This window comes from Falco cherrug, chromosome 4 (genome assembly GCF_023634085.1).
Source record: "Falco cherrug isolate bFalChe1 chromosome 4, bFalChe1.pri, whole genome shotgun sequence".
Lineage (NCBI taxonomy): Eukaryota > Metazoa > Chordata > Aves > Falconiformes > Falconidae > Falco > Falco cherrug.
In genome coordinates this window covers 76236468-76256021 of record NC_073700.1, presented here as the reverse complement: position 1 = coordinate 76256021, position 19554 = coordinate 76236468, and the positions used below count along the sequence as shown (strand labels likewise).

General features: G+C 42.6%; 1 protein-coding gene across 4 annotated transcripts; it reads left to right on the top strand.

Moving 5' to 3' along the window:
- Positions 1–3467: 3467 nt before the first annotated feature.
- Positions 3468–19221, top strand: FAM133B (family with sequence similarity 133 member B). Of its 4 annotated transcripts, XM_055710309.1 has the most exons (12): positions 3468–3644; positions 7458–7555; positions 8243–8321; positions 10397–10471; positions 10646–10678; positions 11074–11142; positions 11725–11820; positions 12914–12961; positions 14728–14823; positions 15605–15653; positions 15808–15871; positions 17153–19221. In XM_055710309.1, the coding sequence occupies exons 1-12, from the start codon at positions 3621–3623 to the stop codon at positions 17274–17276; spliced, it is 855 nt and encodes a 284-aa protein (XP_055566284.1). In that variant the 5' UTR covers positions 3468–3620; the 3' UTR covers positions 17277–19221. The 4 variants fall into 4 exon arrangements, with proteins under 4 accessions (XP_055566284.1, XP_055566287.1, XP_055566286.1 ...); XM_055710312.1 differs by lacking the exon at positions 15808–15871 and having other exon boundaries at positions 3469–3644; positions 17153–17360; XM_055710310.1 differs by lacking the exon at positions 15808–15871 and having other exon boundaries at positions 3470–3644; positions 15605–15649.
- Positions 19222–19554: the final 333 nt, after the last annotated feature.

Below are 19554 nucleotides of genomic sequence, written 5' to 3'. Positions count from 1 at the left end.
TTTAATGGTAACACTTTAAGGAAAGGACATTTGAAATTTGGAGTTAGTAGATCCTGGTAACTCCCAGGCTTCTCCTAGCATTTTCATTAACCTTGTCAATATTACAATCTTCTTTATTTTGCAGTGCAGAGAGCTAACAAGCACTTTTGTTTCCCCTTTTTTTTTTTTATCAAATACAGCCCCATTTCATTGAATTCTATGCCAGGACAGGCTGCTATTTCATAATACCTTGGTCTATGCATCTACTGAAGGAAAAAGGAAAAGGAAACACTGCAGTTCCACCTGTAGCTGACCACTAGACAGATCAAGAGAACAAAAAACCCTCATAGTGGAATTTTGTCCTGTCCTGGGATGTTTATTCCAGGTGGGTGCCCCAGGCCCTGCACCCCAGGATACAGGTGTACACATATGTTTTATTTCTCCCCTCAGTTACACTCCACTCCCCCAGCTCCCCCTCGCCAAGGCCAGCCCAGCGTTACCTTCCTGCTGGCAGGCCAGGGCATGGCCACTGATGGGAGCCTGCCCGCTGTGCCACCGGCCCTTCACTGCCACCATCATAACAACACTCATCCTGCCAGGGCCACCGCCAGCTCCCCACCATTGCCACCACCCCAACCGATGCCCTGCATTAAAGCTCCTCCACTTTCACAGAATCACAGAACCACAGAATGGTTGGGGTTGGAAGGGACCTCTGGATATCATCTAGTTCCACCTCCTGCTAAAGCAGGTTCGCCTACAGCAGGTTGCACAGGATCATGTCCAGGTGGGTTTCAGATGTCTCCAGAGGAGACTCCACGGCCTCTCCAGGCCACCTGTTCCCGTGCTCTGTCACCCTCAAAGTAAAGAAGCTGTTCCTCATATTCAGATGGAAATTCCTGTGTTGCAGTTTGGGCCTGTTGCCCCTTGTCCTGTCGCTGGGCACCGCTAAACAGAGCCCGGCCCCAGCCTCTTGACACCCACCCTTAAGATATTTGTAGACACTGATAAGATCCCCTCTCAGTCTTCTCCAGGCTAAGCAGGCCCAGCTCTCTCAGCCTTCCCTCATAAGAGAGATGCTCCAGTCCCCTAATCCTCTCCATAGCCCTCCGCTGGACCCTCTCCAGCAGTTCCCTGTCCCTCCTGAACTGGGCAGCCCAGCACCGGCTCCAGCACTCCAGGTGCTGCCTCACCAGGGCAGAGCACAGGGGCAGGATCACCTCCCTCGACCTGGTGGCCACGCTCCTCCCCATGCACCCCAGGATCCCACTGGCCTTCTTGGCCCCAAGGGCACCCTGCTGGCTCATGGGCACCTTGCTGTCCACCAGAACTGCCAGGTCCTTCACAGAGCTGCTTTCCAACAGGCCACCCCCCAGCCTGTACTGGTGCATGGGGTTATTCCTTCCAGGTGTTGGACCTTACTCTTGCCTTTGCTGAACTTCATTAGGTTCATCTCCACCCAACTCTCCAGCCTGTCTAGGTCCTGCTGAATGGCAGGGCAGCCTTCTGGTGCAGCAGCACACTCTGTCCCCTCATCCAGGTCGCTGATGAATAAGTTGGACAAGACTGGACCCAGCACCGACCCCTGGGGAACACCACTAGCTACAGGCCTCCAGCCAGGCTCTGGGCCACTGATCACAACCCTTTGGGCTCTGCCATTCAGCCAGTTCTCAATCCACCTCATTGTCCACATGTCTGACCCACACTGCCTGCACTTACCTATGAGCATGCTATGGGGGACAGTGTCGAAAGCCTTGCTGAAGTCAAGGTAGACAACATCCACCGCTCTCCCCTTTCTACCCAGCCAGCCATTCTATCACAGAAGGCTATCAGATTGGTCAAGCATGATTTCCCCTTGGCGAATCCATGGTGACTGCTCCTGATAACCTTCTTTTCCTCCACGTGCTTAGAGGTGATGTCCAGGATGAGCTGCTCCATCACCTTTCCAGGGATGGAGGTGAGGCTGACTGGCCTGTAGTTTCCTGGCTCCTCCTTCTTGCCCTTTTTGAAGGCTGGAGTGACATTGGCTTTCCTCTAGCCCTCAGGCCCCTCTTGTGTTCTCCTGACCTTTCAATGATGGAGAGTGGATTAGTAATAACATCTGTTAGCTCCCTTAGCACTTGGCGGTGCATCCCATCAGGGCCCATGGATTTGTGGGTGTCAAGTTTGCCTAAATGATCTATAACTCCATCCTACCTAACCAAGGGAAAGTCCTCCCTTCTCCAGTGCTTGTGAGTACAAGGCCCAGCAGCACACCTCACCACGTTGGCTCCTACACCACATATGTCAAAAAGTTGTCATCAGTGCTCTGCAGAAACCTCCTGGACTATGTGTGCCTAGCCACGTTGTCTTTCCAGCAGATATCAAGGTGTTTGGAGTCCCCCATGAGAACCAGGGCCTGTGATCATAAGGCTACTTCCAGCTGTCTGTAAGAAGCCTCATCGACTTCTCTCCCTCACCAGGTGGCCTGTAGCAAACACTTACAACAGCGTCACCCATGTTGGCCTGCCCCTTAGTCCTTTATCCATATGCTCTTGACTCATTCTTCATCCACGCCTAGGGACAGCTCAGTACATTCCAGCTTCTTTCTCACATAAAACCCAACTCCACCGCCTCTCCTTGCTGGCCTGTCTTACCTAAAAAGTACACGGCCATCCATGACAGCGTTCCAGTCGTGCAAGCTCTCCCACCGTGTCTCTGTAGCTGCACTAGGACCACAGCCCAGCGACCACACACGGAGCTCCGGTTCTCCCCGTTCGTTCCCCGTGCTGCGCGTGCGGTGTACGGGCACTGCAGAGGGAATCGAGCGTGTGGGTGTCCCAGGAGGGGTGCAGGAGGATCCACCACAGCCACACACCCCTGGAGGCAGCTGGCTTTCCGGTACTCATCTTGGGAGGCAGCTAAGGAACATACACCGCTGCTCTGGCTGGCCTGGCGTAGCCCCCAGCTGGATGCGATGGCGTGAGCAGTGCCACTCTGGACACCCCACCCCCCCGAGCCCACCGGTGTGAGGCCTGCCTGGCCAAGCCGGCTGGCCGCTGCCTCCCCTGGGCAGGTGGAGCCCACCCCTCCCCAACAGGCCATAGAAGCCAAGCCCTCACACCGGCACCAGCCGCCAAGGCCGCAGTTGATGTGCATTGTACACCTGCTGCTGGCTGCGCCCTTTCCTCGCACCGGTAAAATGGAATTAAAAACAACTCGGGCACCAACATCTGCCACTCGTACCCCCAGGGCGTGATCGCCTCCTGTGGCTCTGCCCCGGTGCTGGCTTGTTCTGTCATTCGCGCCCCCGTGACAGAGCAGCAGCGGCCGGGCGGTCGCACTTCCGCGGCAGCACCTGTCACCGGCCCCCGCCCCACCCCACCGCCCCCTCCCCACTGCGCCCACCCCCCCCGCCGCCGGGCTGAGGGGCGGGGCGCGGCTGAGGCGGGGCGCTAACGGCCACAGCCCTCCGGCAGCGAGGGCCCGCGGTGGCGGCGCGGTCCCGCCAGGCGGCGCTGTGTGGCCGCCGCCATCGCTGCTCCCCGCAGCTCGGCGGCTGCTCGGGGCCGAGGCGGCTGCGGCGCGGCTTCCCGGGCGCGGGGAGAAGGCCTCGGGCTGGGCCGAGGCGACGGCGGGCGGCGGCGGCGGGTCTCGGCGGCGCCATGGGGAAGCGGGACAACCGGGTGGTGAGTAGCACGGGCGGTCCGGTGGGGAGGTGGCGGCGGGGCCCGGGCCGGCGCGGCGGCCGCCCCCGGGATCCGCCGCGGCGGCGGCAGCTTCGGGCGGGCCCCGTTGGGGAAGCCGCGGGGAGCGGGGCGCTGCCTGAGCGCGGGCAGCCGCGGCGGCCTAAGCAGGCCCGTCCGGCCGCTGCCGTGCCCCGGGCGCGGGGGCGGAAGGGCCGCCGCCCCGCAGCCGCGGGGAAGAGGGGCCCCGTTCGGGCGGGCCTGCGCCTCGGCGGGCGGGAGGCACTCGCGGGCTGGGTACGCGGCGGCGGGGCCGGGGGGCCCCGTGCCGCCAGACAACAAAGGCGGGCCCGTGCCCTGCCGGGCCGCCCGGCCGCGGTGGGCGCCGCGGGGAGCGGGCCTGGGCCGCCCGGGGCGCTGCGGGCCGGGCCGTCCCTCAGCGCGGGCGGGCGAGTCCCCGCCGTCCCCGGGCCGCGCCGCGCCGCCTTGTCAGAGCCGCGGCGGTCGTGGCCGGTGCCCGCTTTGTGATCTGCTGCGTGAAGGTGATTAAGATGCTGGCCGGGTCCTTACAAAGCTACGGTGTTCCCCGTGGGAGCTGCAGCATTCCCTGAAGGAGCTCCGCTCCTCGCGAAGCCGGATTTCCTTAAACTTGGCGTTCCGCGGTACCGGAGCGGTTTGAAATGTGCGAACCCTCGGAGCCAGCCGCCGGGCGGCCACAGATGTGCTCCTACACACCCGGCGGCAGGACCTCACTTTATACTGCTACCGCGTTCATCCCTCTTCGTATTTTTCTTGAAAACTTTTTAATAGCAGTTAGCCATTCACCTTATGCTCATAACTCATTTAGGCACTGTAAATTTACAATTAATGAGCTTTACGAGTAAAACCAAGTCATAGTGTTCTCTACCCACACACCCCCACCTCCCACCCCGCCTTGTCTCTGGTATGTGCTAGGAGTTCATACTCAGATCCATTCAGGGGAATGTCTTTGCTTACCTTGGTGGAATAATACAAAACAGACATGGTGGACATAGTTTGTATATGTGTATTTGTATAATGTATAAAGGCCTTTGATTATTGAGGCATCAAAATAAGTGTACTGAGAAAGTGTGGACAGTGTTAGACTGCAAGACCTGGCCTGTGCTCAAAATGTCTTGCCCTCCCATAATGTTTTTGGGTCTATTTGGGTGTCTTATGTTCTTTCAATGAGACAGTTGGGATGCACCTACCAATGCCAGCAAATCTTTACATTCTTATATAAGGTTCATTATGCTATGACAGCTGCTGGCACAGACAAGTTATAATATAGGAAGGACCCTTCACCTCTGTTCTATGATCGTAAAGCTTCCTACCTGTTGCTTCTTTCCCATGACCCTTTTTAAATACACCATCGTTTTGACAGTTTGGAGATGGAAAATAAATTTAGGTTTTTCATATCTGCAGGATACTTGCAAGGCAGTAATAGCTTGTATCGCTTGCCCAAAGAACCCTAGCTGACTGGAGCCTTATGCTTTTCATAAGCATGAAAGCTATACAACAGATACCTTTTAATAACTGCTTGAGCAAACTGCCAAAAAAAGAAAATGAATGTGCAGACAAGCACTTTCTTTACTGAGGGTGCATTTCTGTGCTCTTTCTGGCGAGTGAGGTGCAGTTTGGCAAAGTCGCGTAAATACTTCTAAGAAACGTTTATTGATAAAGTAATTCTTCATAAATAAACCTGTTTGAAATTGCAAGAATGTCTTTTAAGACATCAGTTTCCTAATTGTGGTATATATTTCCTAATCGTGGTGTATATAGAGCAGTATTCGGTCGTTATGCACTTGCTTCTAGAAAGTTAAAGAAGGCCACTTGAATGGAGGAAGGAAGCTTCCTAGCTGCTTATCTGGGATCAGTTTGAGGAAGTAGAAAAACAACACTTGACAGTTCTAGCCTCTTCTGCAGGTAGTGAGTTTTGTTTGGAGGTGGTAAGGTGTTTGTTTCAGGTTAGCTCAGGTAAGAAGGTAGCTAATTTCTATTAAATTTTAATGTTGGGTATAATAATTATGTAAGAAGATAGACCTTTCAGATATAAATTGTTGAATGGTAACCGGAAAGACTTGACTTGCTTTGCTCTCTGGAGTAAGCCAAGTGATTAAGCATGTTGCTGTTGTTTTCTATAGTGGATCTAGTACATTGAAATTACCTTTGTTCCGTGAAAACAGTGTTCAGATACTCTCTTCCAGCGTTGCTAAAGGAGCTCATTTTCTACTTGAAGATGAATTCAAATGCAAATACTTATTTGTCATATAATGAAATGCTAGAGTTAATAATGTGAATACTTATCTCTAAGTGCTGTAACTATTTGAGTGCATACATCCACCAGGCTACAAAAGAAGGTGCCAAGCTGAGGTTCAACTAGTTTAAATTGGCATACCTCAGCATTTACCTGCCCATGTTAGTTAGTCCCTTTTTGTGTGAAGTAAAGGAACACAGCAAAGCCGCAAGAAATGGCAGCAGACCGCAAAGTTAAGAGTTGCAAAGTCAACCTGAGTCAAAAAATGGTCCACTTGAAAGACCCCTCAGATTGCTTCAGTGTGGTCTAGCTGATGGACCATGAGCCAAACTCCGTGTGGGGACTGTTTCCCTCCGGCCTGCTGCCGCATCCCAGGTAGAGCCTAGAGTCTCTTTTCCAGGACCAAATGTGGTCCCAAGAGCTGCAGGCCATCAGCCTGCTCGCAGTCCAGTCCAGAAACTCAGTGTTGCAGTGTCCACTGCTTCTGCAGTAGGGGGAACAAGAGAGGAGGCGGCAGCTGCGGTTTTTGACAGCTTTCACAAATGTTCACTTGCTGTGCGTGGTGGTTTCCAAATGCTTACTTTATGGCCTGATAAAAAGCAGTGCGGGCATGTAAGAGCTACTGTGCGTATGGTCAAATCTTTATTTTGAATCTACAAAACGTTGTACTTCAAAAAAAAAAATAAATCTTGAGCTGGTCAACTAAAGCTAATCATTGACTGTTGGGTCAGTGTTCTTACTGTGGACAGTAAGAACAGCACGTGTTATGTTTTGCAAAAGTAAATTGTGACATGTTGAGAGGATGTAGTGGTAGAAGCCCTTGAGGTAAGGGGGTACATGTACATTCCTTTTGCGTAAGTAAAATATTGGTATAAAAATAATAATTGTTTGCTAGTTAAGAGTTTTTTCATTAATTGCTGAGGTGGGTTATGGTTTCTAAGTTTTAAATTAATCTTTTGTAAGCTGTTACATTTTTAGGGTGAATATGGAGAGGCTGCATGGGTTTGGAAAATGGAATACCTCATAAGATATTTAAAAAAACCCATAAATTTCCCCCTCCCTAAAATAGCCCTAAATCACAGAATTTTCACACATGCATGACTGTAGCACAGCATCGCCACTTGCTTGTTTTGGTGTTACAGCAAGAAACTTTATGCAGAATTTGTTGAATCTACTGTCATGAATTTGAGCAGAATTTTAAAGGCATAGTAGGATCACTTGTCCCAGAGAGAATATTTCAGCAGTTGTGATACTGTACTCGGTTTGCAAAATCATTGCTCAGGGAGGGGAATTACTGTAAGCAACATAGTCTCTTTGTGGATGAGTTCTTTCTGTCAGTCTCTAACTGAAAGCGCATACCTGAGTCTTTCTGCCAGACTGAATCAACTTGGTTTAGTTAAATATTTTATATCTTTAGAAACAAGTCAGAATTATTTTTCAACAAGCGAGAAGAAGTTCCTATGAAGAACAAAAAGGACAGATTTTGATATCACAGCGCAGCTAGTGAATTTGATATTTCTTTTTGTTATTTCATATTCAAGGCATATATGAATCCCATAGCTATGGCCAGAGCGCGAGGTCCTGCCCAGAACTCGGGACCAACGATACAGGACTACTTGAACAGGCCAAGACCAACATGGTAAGTGGCAACAGTTGTCTGTCTGTCCTTCTGACCTTTTGAGAGAAAGATTTGGTCCCTCTTACTAAGATGACAATGGTATCTACCTCCTCCCCAGTAATACATCTTGAAAGATGCCTTGTCTTTGGCCAGGGTGTTCTTTTTCAAATATGTATTTAATCTCCTCTTTTAAAAACAATAGTATTTCATTTTGAATTGCATATTTCTTATTTGTCTTTAAAAGTTTTGGCAACAGTTTCTCAGAAGAGGAAAACATCAGTCATTTTGCCTCTTTCACAAATCCTACTACCTAAAGCCTGCAGATATCTATAATTTTTAAACAAAGTAATCTCTAGCAAAAGCTTTTGCTGGTATATTCACAGAACACAGTTTACCCAACAAAATCATCGCTTTGAGATTATCAACAACTTACTTTACATTCAGTCCATTTTGCCTCCTCTCATTAGACATTAGAGAACAGTTCACCTAATTACAAAGTTAGGTTTAGATCTTTCAGAGGGATTTAATTACCATACTTTAAGTTATTACGGTTAGGTTACGATATGCATAACATCTAAGATGCTTTCATTCTTCTTTCTGTTGGAAGTTCAGCCAAAGTTAAACTTGAAAAAAAAACTACAAAAAGTTAGATGCCAAAGAAGGTATTTTTAATTGTGAAAATTGTGATCTATAATCCTTTTTATGTAGGGAAGAAGTGAAAGAACAACTAGAAAAGAAAAAGAAAGGATCCAGGGCTTTGGCTGAGTTTGAAGAAAAGATGAACGAGGTTGGTAATGTTATTAGTATGTTAGTACTTGATTCTTCATATCTTACATACCACTTTCCTTCTGTTATCTTTAACAGCACCAAGTAGCCATTACATTTCACTTCACTCAAGCTTTCAATGAGTAAATATTTTGTCTCATTTGTATCAGAAGTTAAGGTTTACCACTTAACCAGTGAAGAGCTATTCTCAGTTAAGAGAAACACTATATAAAAAGTTTCGACAACTGCTGCTGAATAGAACTTTTTAACTTTTCAAAAATGTAAATACAGTTTACAAATGCATGTGTTTATATTAATAAATGAAACTCATGCACTTTCCAGTATGATAAACTGAAGTCTGTTGGGCTAATCTTCTCTTGTTTAAGGTCACATGATCCGAATATATTTTAAAAACGTGCATTAGTGGAAACGTGTCTTTGGCAAGAAACGTACACATAATATTAGTATGGGAGAAGGCACAAAGAATGGCCTTCAATACACAGATAAGACTATAAAGCACTTTCTCTCTCATCCTAAGATGATTAATTCCATGCTGGTTCCCTGCTATAAATGCAACCGTTCTGATGCTTGTGTTCAGTACCTACTGGAGATCAGCACAGTGTAAAAGTTTCATGTGTAAGTCCTGTTGTGTATGTAGGAAGAAATTAGTATACAATGAATTAAACTGTTCCTGTTCCTTTTTGGATTCTGGTATCTTGAGCTAAGCTTCAAGCTGTAGTCTCCGTCACTGTGTGTGAGTTTCTAGTTGAAGTAGATTATGCTCCTGCTCTGTTACTGGAAGGGTATAGTACGCGTAGTACTCCTGCTACTACCTTTTTGCCTAAGAAATTATACTGGTATTTGGAGGGTCATGGTGTGCTATTCTGAGAGGATTGGTTGTTCTGTGCTCTGCCAATTTTCGCTTGGTGAGTTTGATTTAGTATTTTATTCCTTTCCTGCTTTTATCTTTGCTTTATTATGAAATAATTGGAACTGGCATAGATAGAAGATAACAGCCTTTCAGTATGGCAGAAAGGTAGGAGGGGGTGCAGCAAATAGTGAAATGGCCACGAGTTCTTCCTGAAGCTCTGAAGAATAGATCTCTGAAAGCTGAAAAGATTACAAGTCTCTGAATGAGTTGTGCTCTCTCCTGTTTTACTGACAGATAATTTAAAGAGAGCACCTGCCTAATAAAGCACAGGCTGTTGTTACAGACCCCTCGGGTAGCTCTGGGTAGCTGGTATATCGAAGTACGCGACCCACCGCAGTATTGCGTAGATGGACCATGGAAGCACATGACACACAGCAGTGTATCTGGGCTCAGCAGCACTGGTCAGCTAATTCACCGTATGCTGACTTGGGTTTCTGTGTATCATACTGCATTGCACAGGTATAATCTTGTTTAATTCCAAATTTTTTTCCTGTCCCTTCAGCACAATATGTGGATTATTGTTGCTTTGCCAATACAATACCAGTGCGGCTTCATTGTGAAGAAAGGGAGGATCGGAATAGTAGTAATGAAGAAGGGAGCATGTGGTGTGTCTGACAGGAAGCAGGAATAGCACAGACTGGAGCTAGCAGCCTTTCAGTCTGATGGGGGCAGGTTGGATATTTCCAAGCTCTTGAAGAGGGGATTTTAGGTAGACATAAAGACCTTGTGAGGAATTGAAAAGGAGGAATGAGAGGAGACTTCTATGTGTGCAGTGTGTTTGGCCTAACAAAAGTAAGAGTGTTGCTATGAAGTTTTTCTGGTAGGGTACCCTGGCCTTCTGAAGTGCTGTAGCAAGAACACTGTGCTACAAAAGTAAAAATACCGTAATTAACACCCTCGAAGATAAATTCCAAAGTCCTAAATCCAAAAAACTTGAACATTAAGGTGTGAACTAACATGATATTTTTGATGAATATTATTCTTCTGTAAAATCAAATGCATTATAGCCTTGGTTAACATTATATGTTGTTTATTTTCTGTGGGTTTTGTGAAGGCTATAATACCAGGTAGAGGACAAGATTTCGAAAAAGGCCTCTTAAAAAGACCTATTTGGAAATAACACTTGTGTCACTGTTTCTGTTTGGGGTGTTTGGTTTTTTTTTCAGAATTGGAGGAAGGAACTGGAAAAACACAGGGAGAAATTACTGGGTGGAAACGAGAGTTCCTCCAAAAAGAAAGAGGTACGTTATTTTTCAGTTTCATACAGCCTGTGTTCAGAACTGCATTTATCATCGATGCTGCCAGTACAGAATTTCATAAATACATTTTAAAAGCCATCATCAAAGTACATAAACCTAAATGCACAGCAGAAGAACATCATGCCAAAGTAACATTTGTTTTATTCTATTTTTAAGAAAAAGAAAAAGGAAAAGAAGAAATCTAATAGGGTGAGCAAAATTTTCAGTTTTCTGAGCTTTTTTTTGCTTTGGGTTTGTTCCTATTTGTCATTCAAGTTCTCTTGGAAAGAGAGAGTATAACTAATTTTTAATTTAGCTGTTAAAATAACTTGAGAGGGGTGGCGTACATTCTGTACAAGCAGAATTTTACTTCTGCTTAAAGGGAGGAAAAGAGCTTTAAATAGATATCGTTAAAAATGTTAGAAGTTACTTTTTACAGTTTTAATAAATAAAATCTGTAAGACGAGCTGCTTGGAAGTAAAATTTCGTTGATAATACCTTGCAAATTAATAAACTTTAAAGGTAGGGTTTGGAGGGACTTTAGAATATTTGCCAGACAAAATGCTGCATCTCACAAGCTTCACTTTTTGTTGTGTTTGGTCAAGTTGTCTTCATCTTCCTCTTCTTCATCAAGCTCTGATTCTTCCAGCAGTTCATCTGATTCAGAAGATGAGGTAAGAACTAATAGAATCTAATATGTTTTGTTAATGAGGCTTATTAACAGAGATTTTGGTAATATATTTTAGAATATTGTTTGAGGGCTTGGATCGCATAAAACTATTTTTTATGCATTTGATACATATAAAGTTGTGAATTTTAGACATGTATCTCTTCAAGAATTTCTTTGAGGACTATAAATTTTTGGTGCCTGGCTTGTAAACTGGATCAATTTCTGTTTTAACATTGAATTGTATATTTTCTCAATAGAATCCCCCATCTAATCATAAAAATGCAAAAATATCATTTTTACTTTTTAGCAAAAATCTTTATTACAGATAATCAGATTCTACAGCACACATCTAAATAATAAACAGAACCTAGAGAACCTGGATTTTTCACCATTATTTCAATGCAGGAGAGTTATGAAGGTCTTCCTCTTAAGAGAATCTGACTGTAGTGTACTTTATTCCTTCAAGAGAACATGCTAACATGTAGGAATTTGGTGTTCCCTATTCTTTACATTTAATTTAAGTCTTTAATTCTAGTGAGAATAAATTCTTTTTTTCTTTTTTTTTTCCTACAATATTTGTGGATAGGATAAAAAGCAAGGGAAGAAAAGAAGGAAAAAGAAGTACCGCTCCTCACGGAAATCTTCAGCAAGCTCAACTTCTGCATCTGAGTCGGATAGCAAGGTAAATATGCAGATGCGTTACCCTTGGCAAGTTTTCTTGATCTGTGTTATAAAGACATACACGCTTCTGATTTTCACTTACCTGGGTGGGGTTTTTTATCTTCCAAATTTTAAACCATGCATTCTGTAGCTGAGCTGCACTTGTATCTTCCAGATGCAGTCAGGAATCTACCTCCACTGGTCACAATGCCTGGCAGAAATAATTTGATCTTAGAAAAAGAACATGCTTTATTCCAACAACTTTTAGCTATTTTTCTGAGTTCAGACATAGGCAGCTTTTGTGCTGCTCAAATGTTTAGTTTTACTACTACGTTAGCACTTAATGTTCTGTGAAATTCTTGTGAATATGCTATTTAATTGAACACCATCTGTGAAAATATAGTTATTACAGGCTATCAGTGGCCAAAATACTGCCTTTCCAAGTATCTGTGGACTGTGGATATACGGGCTTACTCAATGAACAAAAAGGTGGAGAAGATACATGAGGCAATTTGTTCTTGTATGTTAGCATTGTTCTGTGTTACACTGGATGGTAATTGTACTTCTTGCCTAAATATTAATAATATAGCAAGTTGTTAAGATTTTATGTGTAGACTTCATCACAGGCTTTCACTGGAATACCTAATTCAGTGTGGTATAAACGTAAGGAATTTGTGCTAATGGAACTTTTAAAACTTTTGCTACATAAAGGGACACAGATCTATTACTGCTGAAATTGGAAGACGGAAGACTCCACGGAAGTATCTTCCTAACTCCTGCCTGATCAGCAGAGATGGGCTTAGAGAGAGAATAAGAACTCCAGACTGTTATATGTGGTTATAGTAGCGATAGCTGGTACCCTTTCCAGAGGCTCTTTACATGTACTGCAAGGACTTTGTTACCTGTTTCCATAAAGACCTTTTTACGCTGCTGGTTCAAGAAATTAGTAGCTGCATCAAAACTATGACTTTTTTCCTGTTAACTGCAAGGTAGAAAGAAAAACTCTGAAGAACGACCTTCAGTAGACTGAAAAAGGCAATGGGTCAAACAGCTTTTGGGATTTCAGCCTTTTTCCTGAAATAGTTTTGTCATGGTTTGTTTTCCTTTCTATTTAGGACAGCACAAAAAAGAAAAGGTCGAAAGAAGATTATGAAAAAGAGAAGGTATTTTTACTCTTTAAATACTTGCATGAGAACTGCATTTTATGTACGCACTTTTTTAAAAAAAACTTTAATATTGAATGCTTCAATTTACACCTATGGAAATTTTCTGTCCAAAGCTACACAGTCAGAAGGTATTCAGTACCCCAGTTTGACTTAGACTATTAGTTGGGATCAGCTCCTGTTTTAATAATTCTTGTTAGTGGAAACTGCTGGATCTGTTCATGTTATGAAGGTAAATGAAAAAAGTATCTGATCTGCTGTAAGTAGATCAGCTGCATTTCATTATTTTGGGTTTTATCATGAGCAGTCACATTGAGCTAAAAATACGTGTGGTGATATTTCAGTGGCATGCCTGGTAGGATACTGGCTGGTTGCTGTAAATTAAGGAATGTTGAGCAGAGGATATATTTATCTAAATGTAGTCATAATTGCAAATATTGTACTTACGACAGCTTTGAAAAATTGCAGAGAAAAATGTATATTGGCTTAAGAAAAAATTATCTTATTCTATCTTTGAGCATGAAAACCCTCACTCCTTTCTGCTGCCACCTCACCATTTTGTCCACACGTCTGAGGACTTTCTTCTGTTTAATGCACATAATCTTGTTGACCTAAGTTAGTTTACACATAGGGTAGAAATAACAATGCTTTCAGAGTCCTCCCTAGTCTTTCTCTCCAGTTACCTCTCTTATCACATTGGCCTCTACCATCCCAGTCAACAGTATTGACTTTGATGTACAAATTCTCGGTTGTGTAAGGCGAATGTGTCAATACATTTATTCCATCACCACCCTCCGTGCTGCTGCTTCCATTTCACAGAGTTTCCATTTCCCATCAACTCCTTTTAACTTCTAGGTAGCTTTGATTCAAAGACCAAGTGTCTACCAGAACCCCTTACTGTAATGCTGCTTTCACACATCCTCTGAAAGCAAAGGGCCTTTGGGGACTAGAGGTCTTCTACCTGAAGATCCCCCATTCTTCAAATGTGTTGCATCATGTCTACTTTTCCTGAGTACTTTTGGGAAAGGATTGTGGTACCTACAATAGACTAAATAGCACAACTGAGATGTGTGATCGTACCTTGCAAAAAGTTGATTGGCAAGAAATTGTTTTCAGTCTCTGGCCTTAGAAACCGAATGGAAGAAACTAGCTTCAGTCTTAGGAACACCTTGCCTGGTCCAGAGGAAAGGTGGGGGAGTTGAAAAGTAGCTCATCAGAGCAGTCATGCAGCATCAAGATTGTAAAAATAAAGTCTGTCCTTTCAATGTACCGAGATTATAAAGTGTTGAAGTGCAGCTGGCAGGGACAGCTTTTCCCAATGGGAGACAGATATAGAGGGAGCTTTTTCTTTTAATCAACAAAGCAAGAGTCTGAAACCGCAACATTTGTATGTGCGTTTTGAGACATCTTAATTTACTCGGTATCTGGAAGTGGTGAAACATTTTATTTTCAAACGTTTACTCCTTCATGTGTTATTCTTTAAAATAAGAGACTATACTGTAGTAGTATTGCTCTCACTTATAGAAGGCTGCTGTATCTTGGTAACAAGAGAAAGGAATATACAGAAAAAGGATTATTTCCACTAAAAGCATTTTAACAGTTGGTAGGGTAATTTGTTGATGATTAGTAATTTGTCAACAATATTGTCAACAATATTTAACAATATTTCGCAACTTAGAAATAATATTTCAATTTTAAGTTTTAAGCAGAAGTTCTACAAAATTTGAAAGGCCTGACTTTACTCACCAATACATTACTTTGTGTAGGAAGGCAAAAGTCACCACAGGAAAAGGAAGAAAGCCGATCGCGGTGATGGACCTTTATCATCAGACTCCTTATCAGAATCAGATCAGACAGAGGAGGTCAGTATGAAACCTCAGTTTCAGATGTGATAATGCTTTAGCTTACTGATTCGCATGAGTCAGTGAACAAACCAGCTTAGATTTAATCTGTTGTTGAAACTGTTCTGCTCTGTGCAGTTGAATTCAAGAGCAGCACATTCAAAGTTGTTTGTGGTTTTTTATCTTTAATAAAAAATTTTACTAGAATTTTAATACAATTCCTATTACTTATAAGTAAATTAGAATTAACTTTCTTGAAAACTTTCAACTTTTAATGGATATTTTAGAGCTCAATGAAATGAGGTTTAAGTGATGTGGTGTCCTTCACAAGAAATCTGCCAATCTATTCAAAATCATAAGAGAGAAATGAAGATGTCTAAAATGTTTTGGCTCCCTTTTCTAGTGAATTAGAAAATTTTGAACATAATAACCTTACTCTCACCCTTGTGTATATCTACTTTGAGGATTTGTATTCTTGTAGGATTACAACATTTGGGAAGGTTCCAATGTGTTTTTTTTTCATTAAGAATTTTTGCAACGTTATTGGCTTAGTAATTTTACCTTTATATCTCTGCTGTGTCTTGTTCCGCTGTGTATTAAAAGCGGAGTGTGTTTCCCAAATCATATGTGTAGGGTAATGTGTATTCCAGAACATAGCACAGAACAGATAACCAGTGTTTCTTCAGTATGTTTTACCACTGTTGTGCCATCATTAATTTATATGCAACAAAACCTCAAACTTTTATTTAAAACAGCACTTCCAAAGCTGCTTTTCCATTACATTAGATTTAATTCTTTTCAGGTGCAAGTGAAAAAGAAGAAAAACTATGAGGAAAAAGAGAAAACAGCAAGTATCCTTCTTACACATACTGTAGTCTTAGGGTATAAATATTCTGTACTTGATTAGTTTCCAGTTTCACGTTTTTCAGTAATACAGATGTCTTATCACAAAAGTCTACTGTCACATGAATTTAAATTAACAATTTCTCTATTTACCTGCTGAAGTCACTTTTTCAGTTGTTGAATTAAAGGAAGGATTTTTCACAGAGATACGTGATTTGAGATTTGTGTAAGTTTAACGCTTACTGTAGCATATATTTTACTGTATCAACCTACTAGAACTAGTCATCTGTGTGGTATTGGGTAGGGTAGCAGTTTGCCACACAGCCATCAGTGCTGCTTTTTTGTCAGTGTCGTGCATAATTCTTCCATGCTAAGCCCCCTCTACCAGACCGTGAAAAGGGCCTTAGGATGTAATCGCTGCAACATCTACACGAATATAATTCTTCCCCCAACCAAATAAAAAGCTGTCAACAACCTATTACTTTTCTTAATTTTGTCCATTTGTTTCTGTTGGTAAAAGTGAGAGGAAGGTTCAGCAGTGATGTATATACAACTCAAATTCATGACATACACCTGAGGATCCTCAGTTAGGAGTATAGTGATTCTGAGATCCTAAATGTCTGGCAGAGATGTCTGTATCTTTCCATCTCCTGTGTCAGCAGCAGTGCTCCTAATCGGACATCTCAGCTGTCTAGATGAGTTACCGTGAAGGGAAGGTTTAGGTTTACATTAGTCGCCTAAAAATACAAGCATAGGAGTGTCAGTGATAATACACATTGTCCATAGTACTTGTTTGGTTTTTCATAATCATATAAGTTGTTTGCCATGAAATTTCTAGTGATACAAAGCTTTCATACCAGGATTTTTTTTGCTTACATAATGTCACATCTGTTTACAAATTCCAGTTCAAATTCTGCTTTCAAAAAGACAGAATTGCATCTCTCAGCTTCTGTATTACAGTGATCAGGTTAATATCTCCAGGACTGAATCCAGTAGGGTTAATTGAGTGTATTCATATTTACAATTGAGATCATAATTGTTTTATTTTAAATGATGTGCAAGTGCTGGAGATTCTAGCCAAATGTGGTTGAACTATTTAATTGTGCACAGTAAAAGCAAGCACGCACTTTAGAATCTGTAAACATTCTAGTTACTCCCACATATATAAGTTGTCACTGCTTGTCAAAGCACTTCCTTAGTACTTTCTCAGAAATCTATAAAGCACTGAAAATCATCTAAAAGATTAGAAAATGTAATAGTGATGGTGATAAGGGGTGTGAAATAGCCAGACCATGATGGAGATAAATTGAAAACTGCTTATTAATATTACAAATTACTGGGTAAAATACACATTTTCTTTCTGTGATCTCTCAGTAGGCTTTTACAGAAATCTCTTAGGAAATCTTTGTTAAGATACCCTTTCTGTGCTCTCATTTTGCACTAGCAGAATTTCATAGACGGCAATTTTATTATACAATAGCTTCAATTTAATTTTATTATTTTTTAGGATAAAGCAAAAAAGAGAAAGAAGCACAAGAAACATGGTAAAAAGAAGAAAAAGAAGATTGCTGGTTCAAATTCGGATTCAGAATAATAATAATAAAAAAAGACTATCAACAGAAGTGCAATGACTGAAGGAAACTTAAACTGTGAAATGACAGCAAACTTTACCAAACTGCATGAGTTTTCCTGTGTTTTAGAAATATTCATAATCTTTCAGTAGCCAGCCAGATGCAGCTGTGCTGGGAAAGACCGTTGTTATTGCCTGCTGCTTAATACATGAGGTACAACTTTTATAAAATTGCAGTAAGCAGTGTTAGATGTTTGAAACCGTATGAGATGGTAGTCCAGCAGAGATGTAAAATATCGGAAAATAAAAGTTGAACTTTTTAGATAGTAAGAGTAGTCTTTTAAAGCATTAGTAATAGTCTTTATTTGTAAATCTGGACAAAGAAAATCCCAAGTTCATCCTGCAGGTTAATATTATACATAAACTATTACATGCTGGTGTCTGCTAATGGCATTTACAAAATGGGAAATTAATGATAACATTTAAAATGCTGCCTTTGTAGAAATGTTTATGATCTGCCCCATTACCATCTTCATGCTTACGAGAAAGGGAATGCTACAATTTTGGCTGACCGCATAGGGTGCCTTTGCCTTTGATTCTTGCAAATCTGCTATTCTTAATCCACGCAGCATCTCTGATTCTAGGGAGGCCAGAACTATTGTCAGCAGACTTCTTCTGAATAAGCAGTTCTGTGCTTCTAAGCATGTGCTTCTGCATTAAGCAAGAGCAATGACATTTTGCAGTATAACTGACGTTCGAAACCTGAAGATTTTACCTCTGCTTCTTTGAAATAGTGATAGCTTTTTGCTAGTAAGTATGCATATTTCATTTAACATAATTTTGGGTTAGTTGAATACTTCTTGCAAACACTGGGAGCTTTCTTTGCATTATCTTTAGAATTGTTTTGCATGATTTGTACCATTTTTAAATTAACGAAATGCAGGTAATCGTTTGTTGTAACCAGTTCTATGAATTATGTTCCACATGCAGAGTTTCATGTATGTACTTAGTTACTCTTATAGTTAAGTTCATTGCTGTGTTTAAGTGCACACTTGAAGATACTTAGCATGTAAAAAGCGGGGTTTTGATACCTTAACAGCTTCATATTGAAGCTGATTTTACTCTAAGCAAGTTCAGTGGCAGACCTGTTACATGATGTGTCCTGTTAGATAACTACTGCCAGAATCTCATTAAAGATACTGTTTAAACAGTTTGTATTTATATTTTTGTACTTGAGGGCTACAGAATGTTGACTAAATCAGAAAGCTGATTTACTTTTAAATTAGTTGCTTTAGAAATTGAAAAAAGCTTTTGTAAATTAAACGTGCACACAAGAAAACACAAGCAACCATTTGATTTTAGTTTTTACATGAAATTCTCATAGTACCTTCCACTGAAGTACCTATCGCTGGGCTTCCATTTAGTTAAGAACGGCCTGTCCCTCCTCTATGGTCAGCTGTAGATTTTGCTCTTGATCCGCCCCTTTTTTTCGTTGTGCAGGTGCTAACTTAGAACTTAACCTCTGTTGCATACAGATGTTTCTCAAATATTGTATTGCCAAGAATTGCAAGACCTTTAAGACCTTGATGGTTAGTCTGCAAACCATAACCAAAAACAGGGGGGAGAAAGGTGATTTCATATTGGCATTCTACAGAGAAATTGACTTCAAGTTCTTGAGAAAATACAACTGTTGAGTCGCAGCAATGTCCCTCTAGACTGTAGTAAGAATATGTTGATCAGATATTTTATACTGATGGGCTTGATGTTACTGATTCTAGATGCTGTTTTGCCAGTGACGTTGTAAAGACAAGGTGAAGTGAACAGTAGGGGTTTGATTAGGGTTTGTGTTTGATTTTTTGGGGGTGGTTTTCTTTTTGAGTCATGGTGTTGCAGTTTTGGTAAAAGAACTTGTAATGAACCATAGCGTAAATGCTGCGTCCTGTGTGATACCGTAATTGACTTCTACACAGCCACCTGCAACGGAAAGAAATAAAAATGGAAATGAGCCCCAGTCTTCCAAATTGTAAGCTGGTATGTCATTTTAATTGCCTGAATCTAACGTGTGTGTTCTGGTCAGCTGCGGGCTTCAGGTGCTGCTGCCGTGCCTTGGAAGCGGCGTAGCTGCTCGAGGGGCTGACAGGCCGCGGCAGCTGCCAGCAGAGCTGCTTTAGTAGTGACCGTGACGCCTCTCCCTTTGCAATACGTACAGGAACGCGTTGCCACTCCTCTCGCATCCTGCTTTTCCCGGAGGAACAGCCTGGTGGCCGCCCTGCACGGGTGGGCGGCCCGAACGCGGGACGGTGGTGCGGGATGCGGGTGGCGCCGGGCGACCTGCAGGT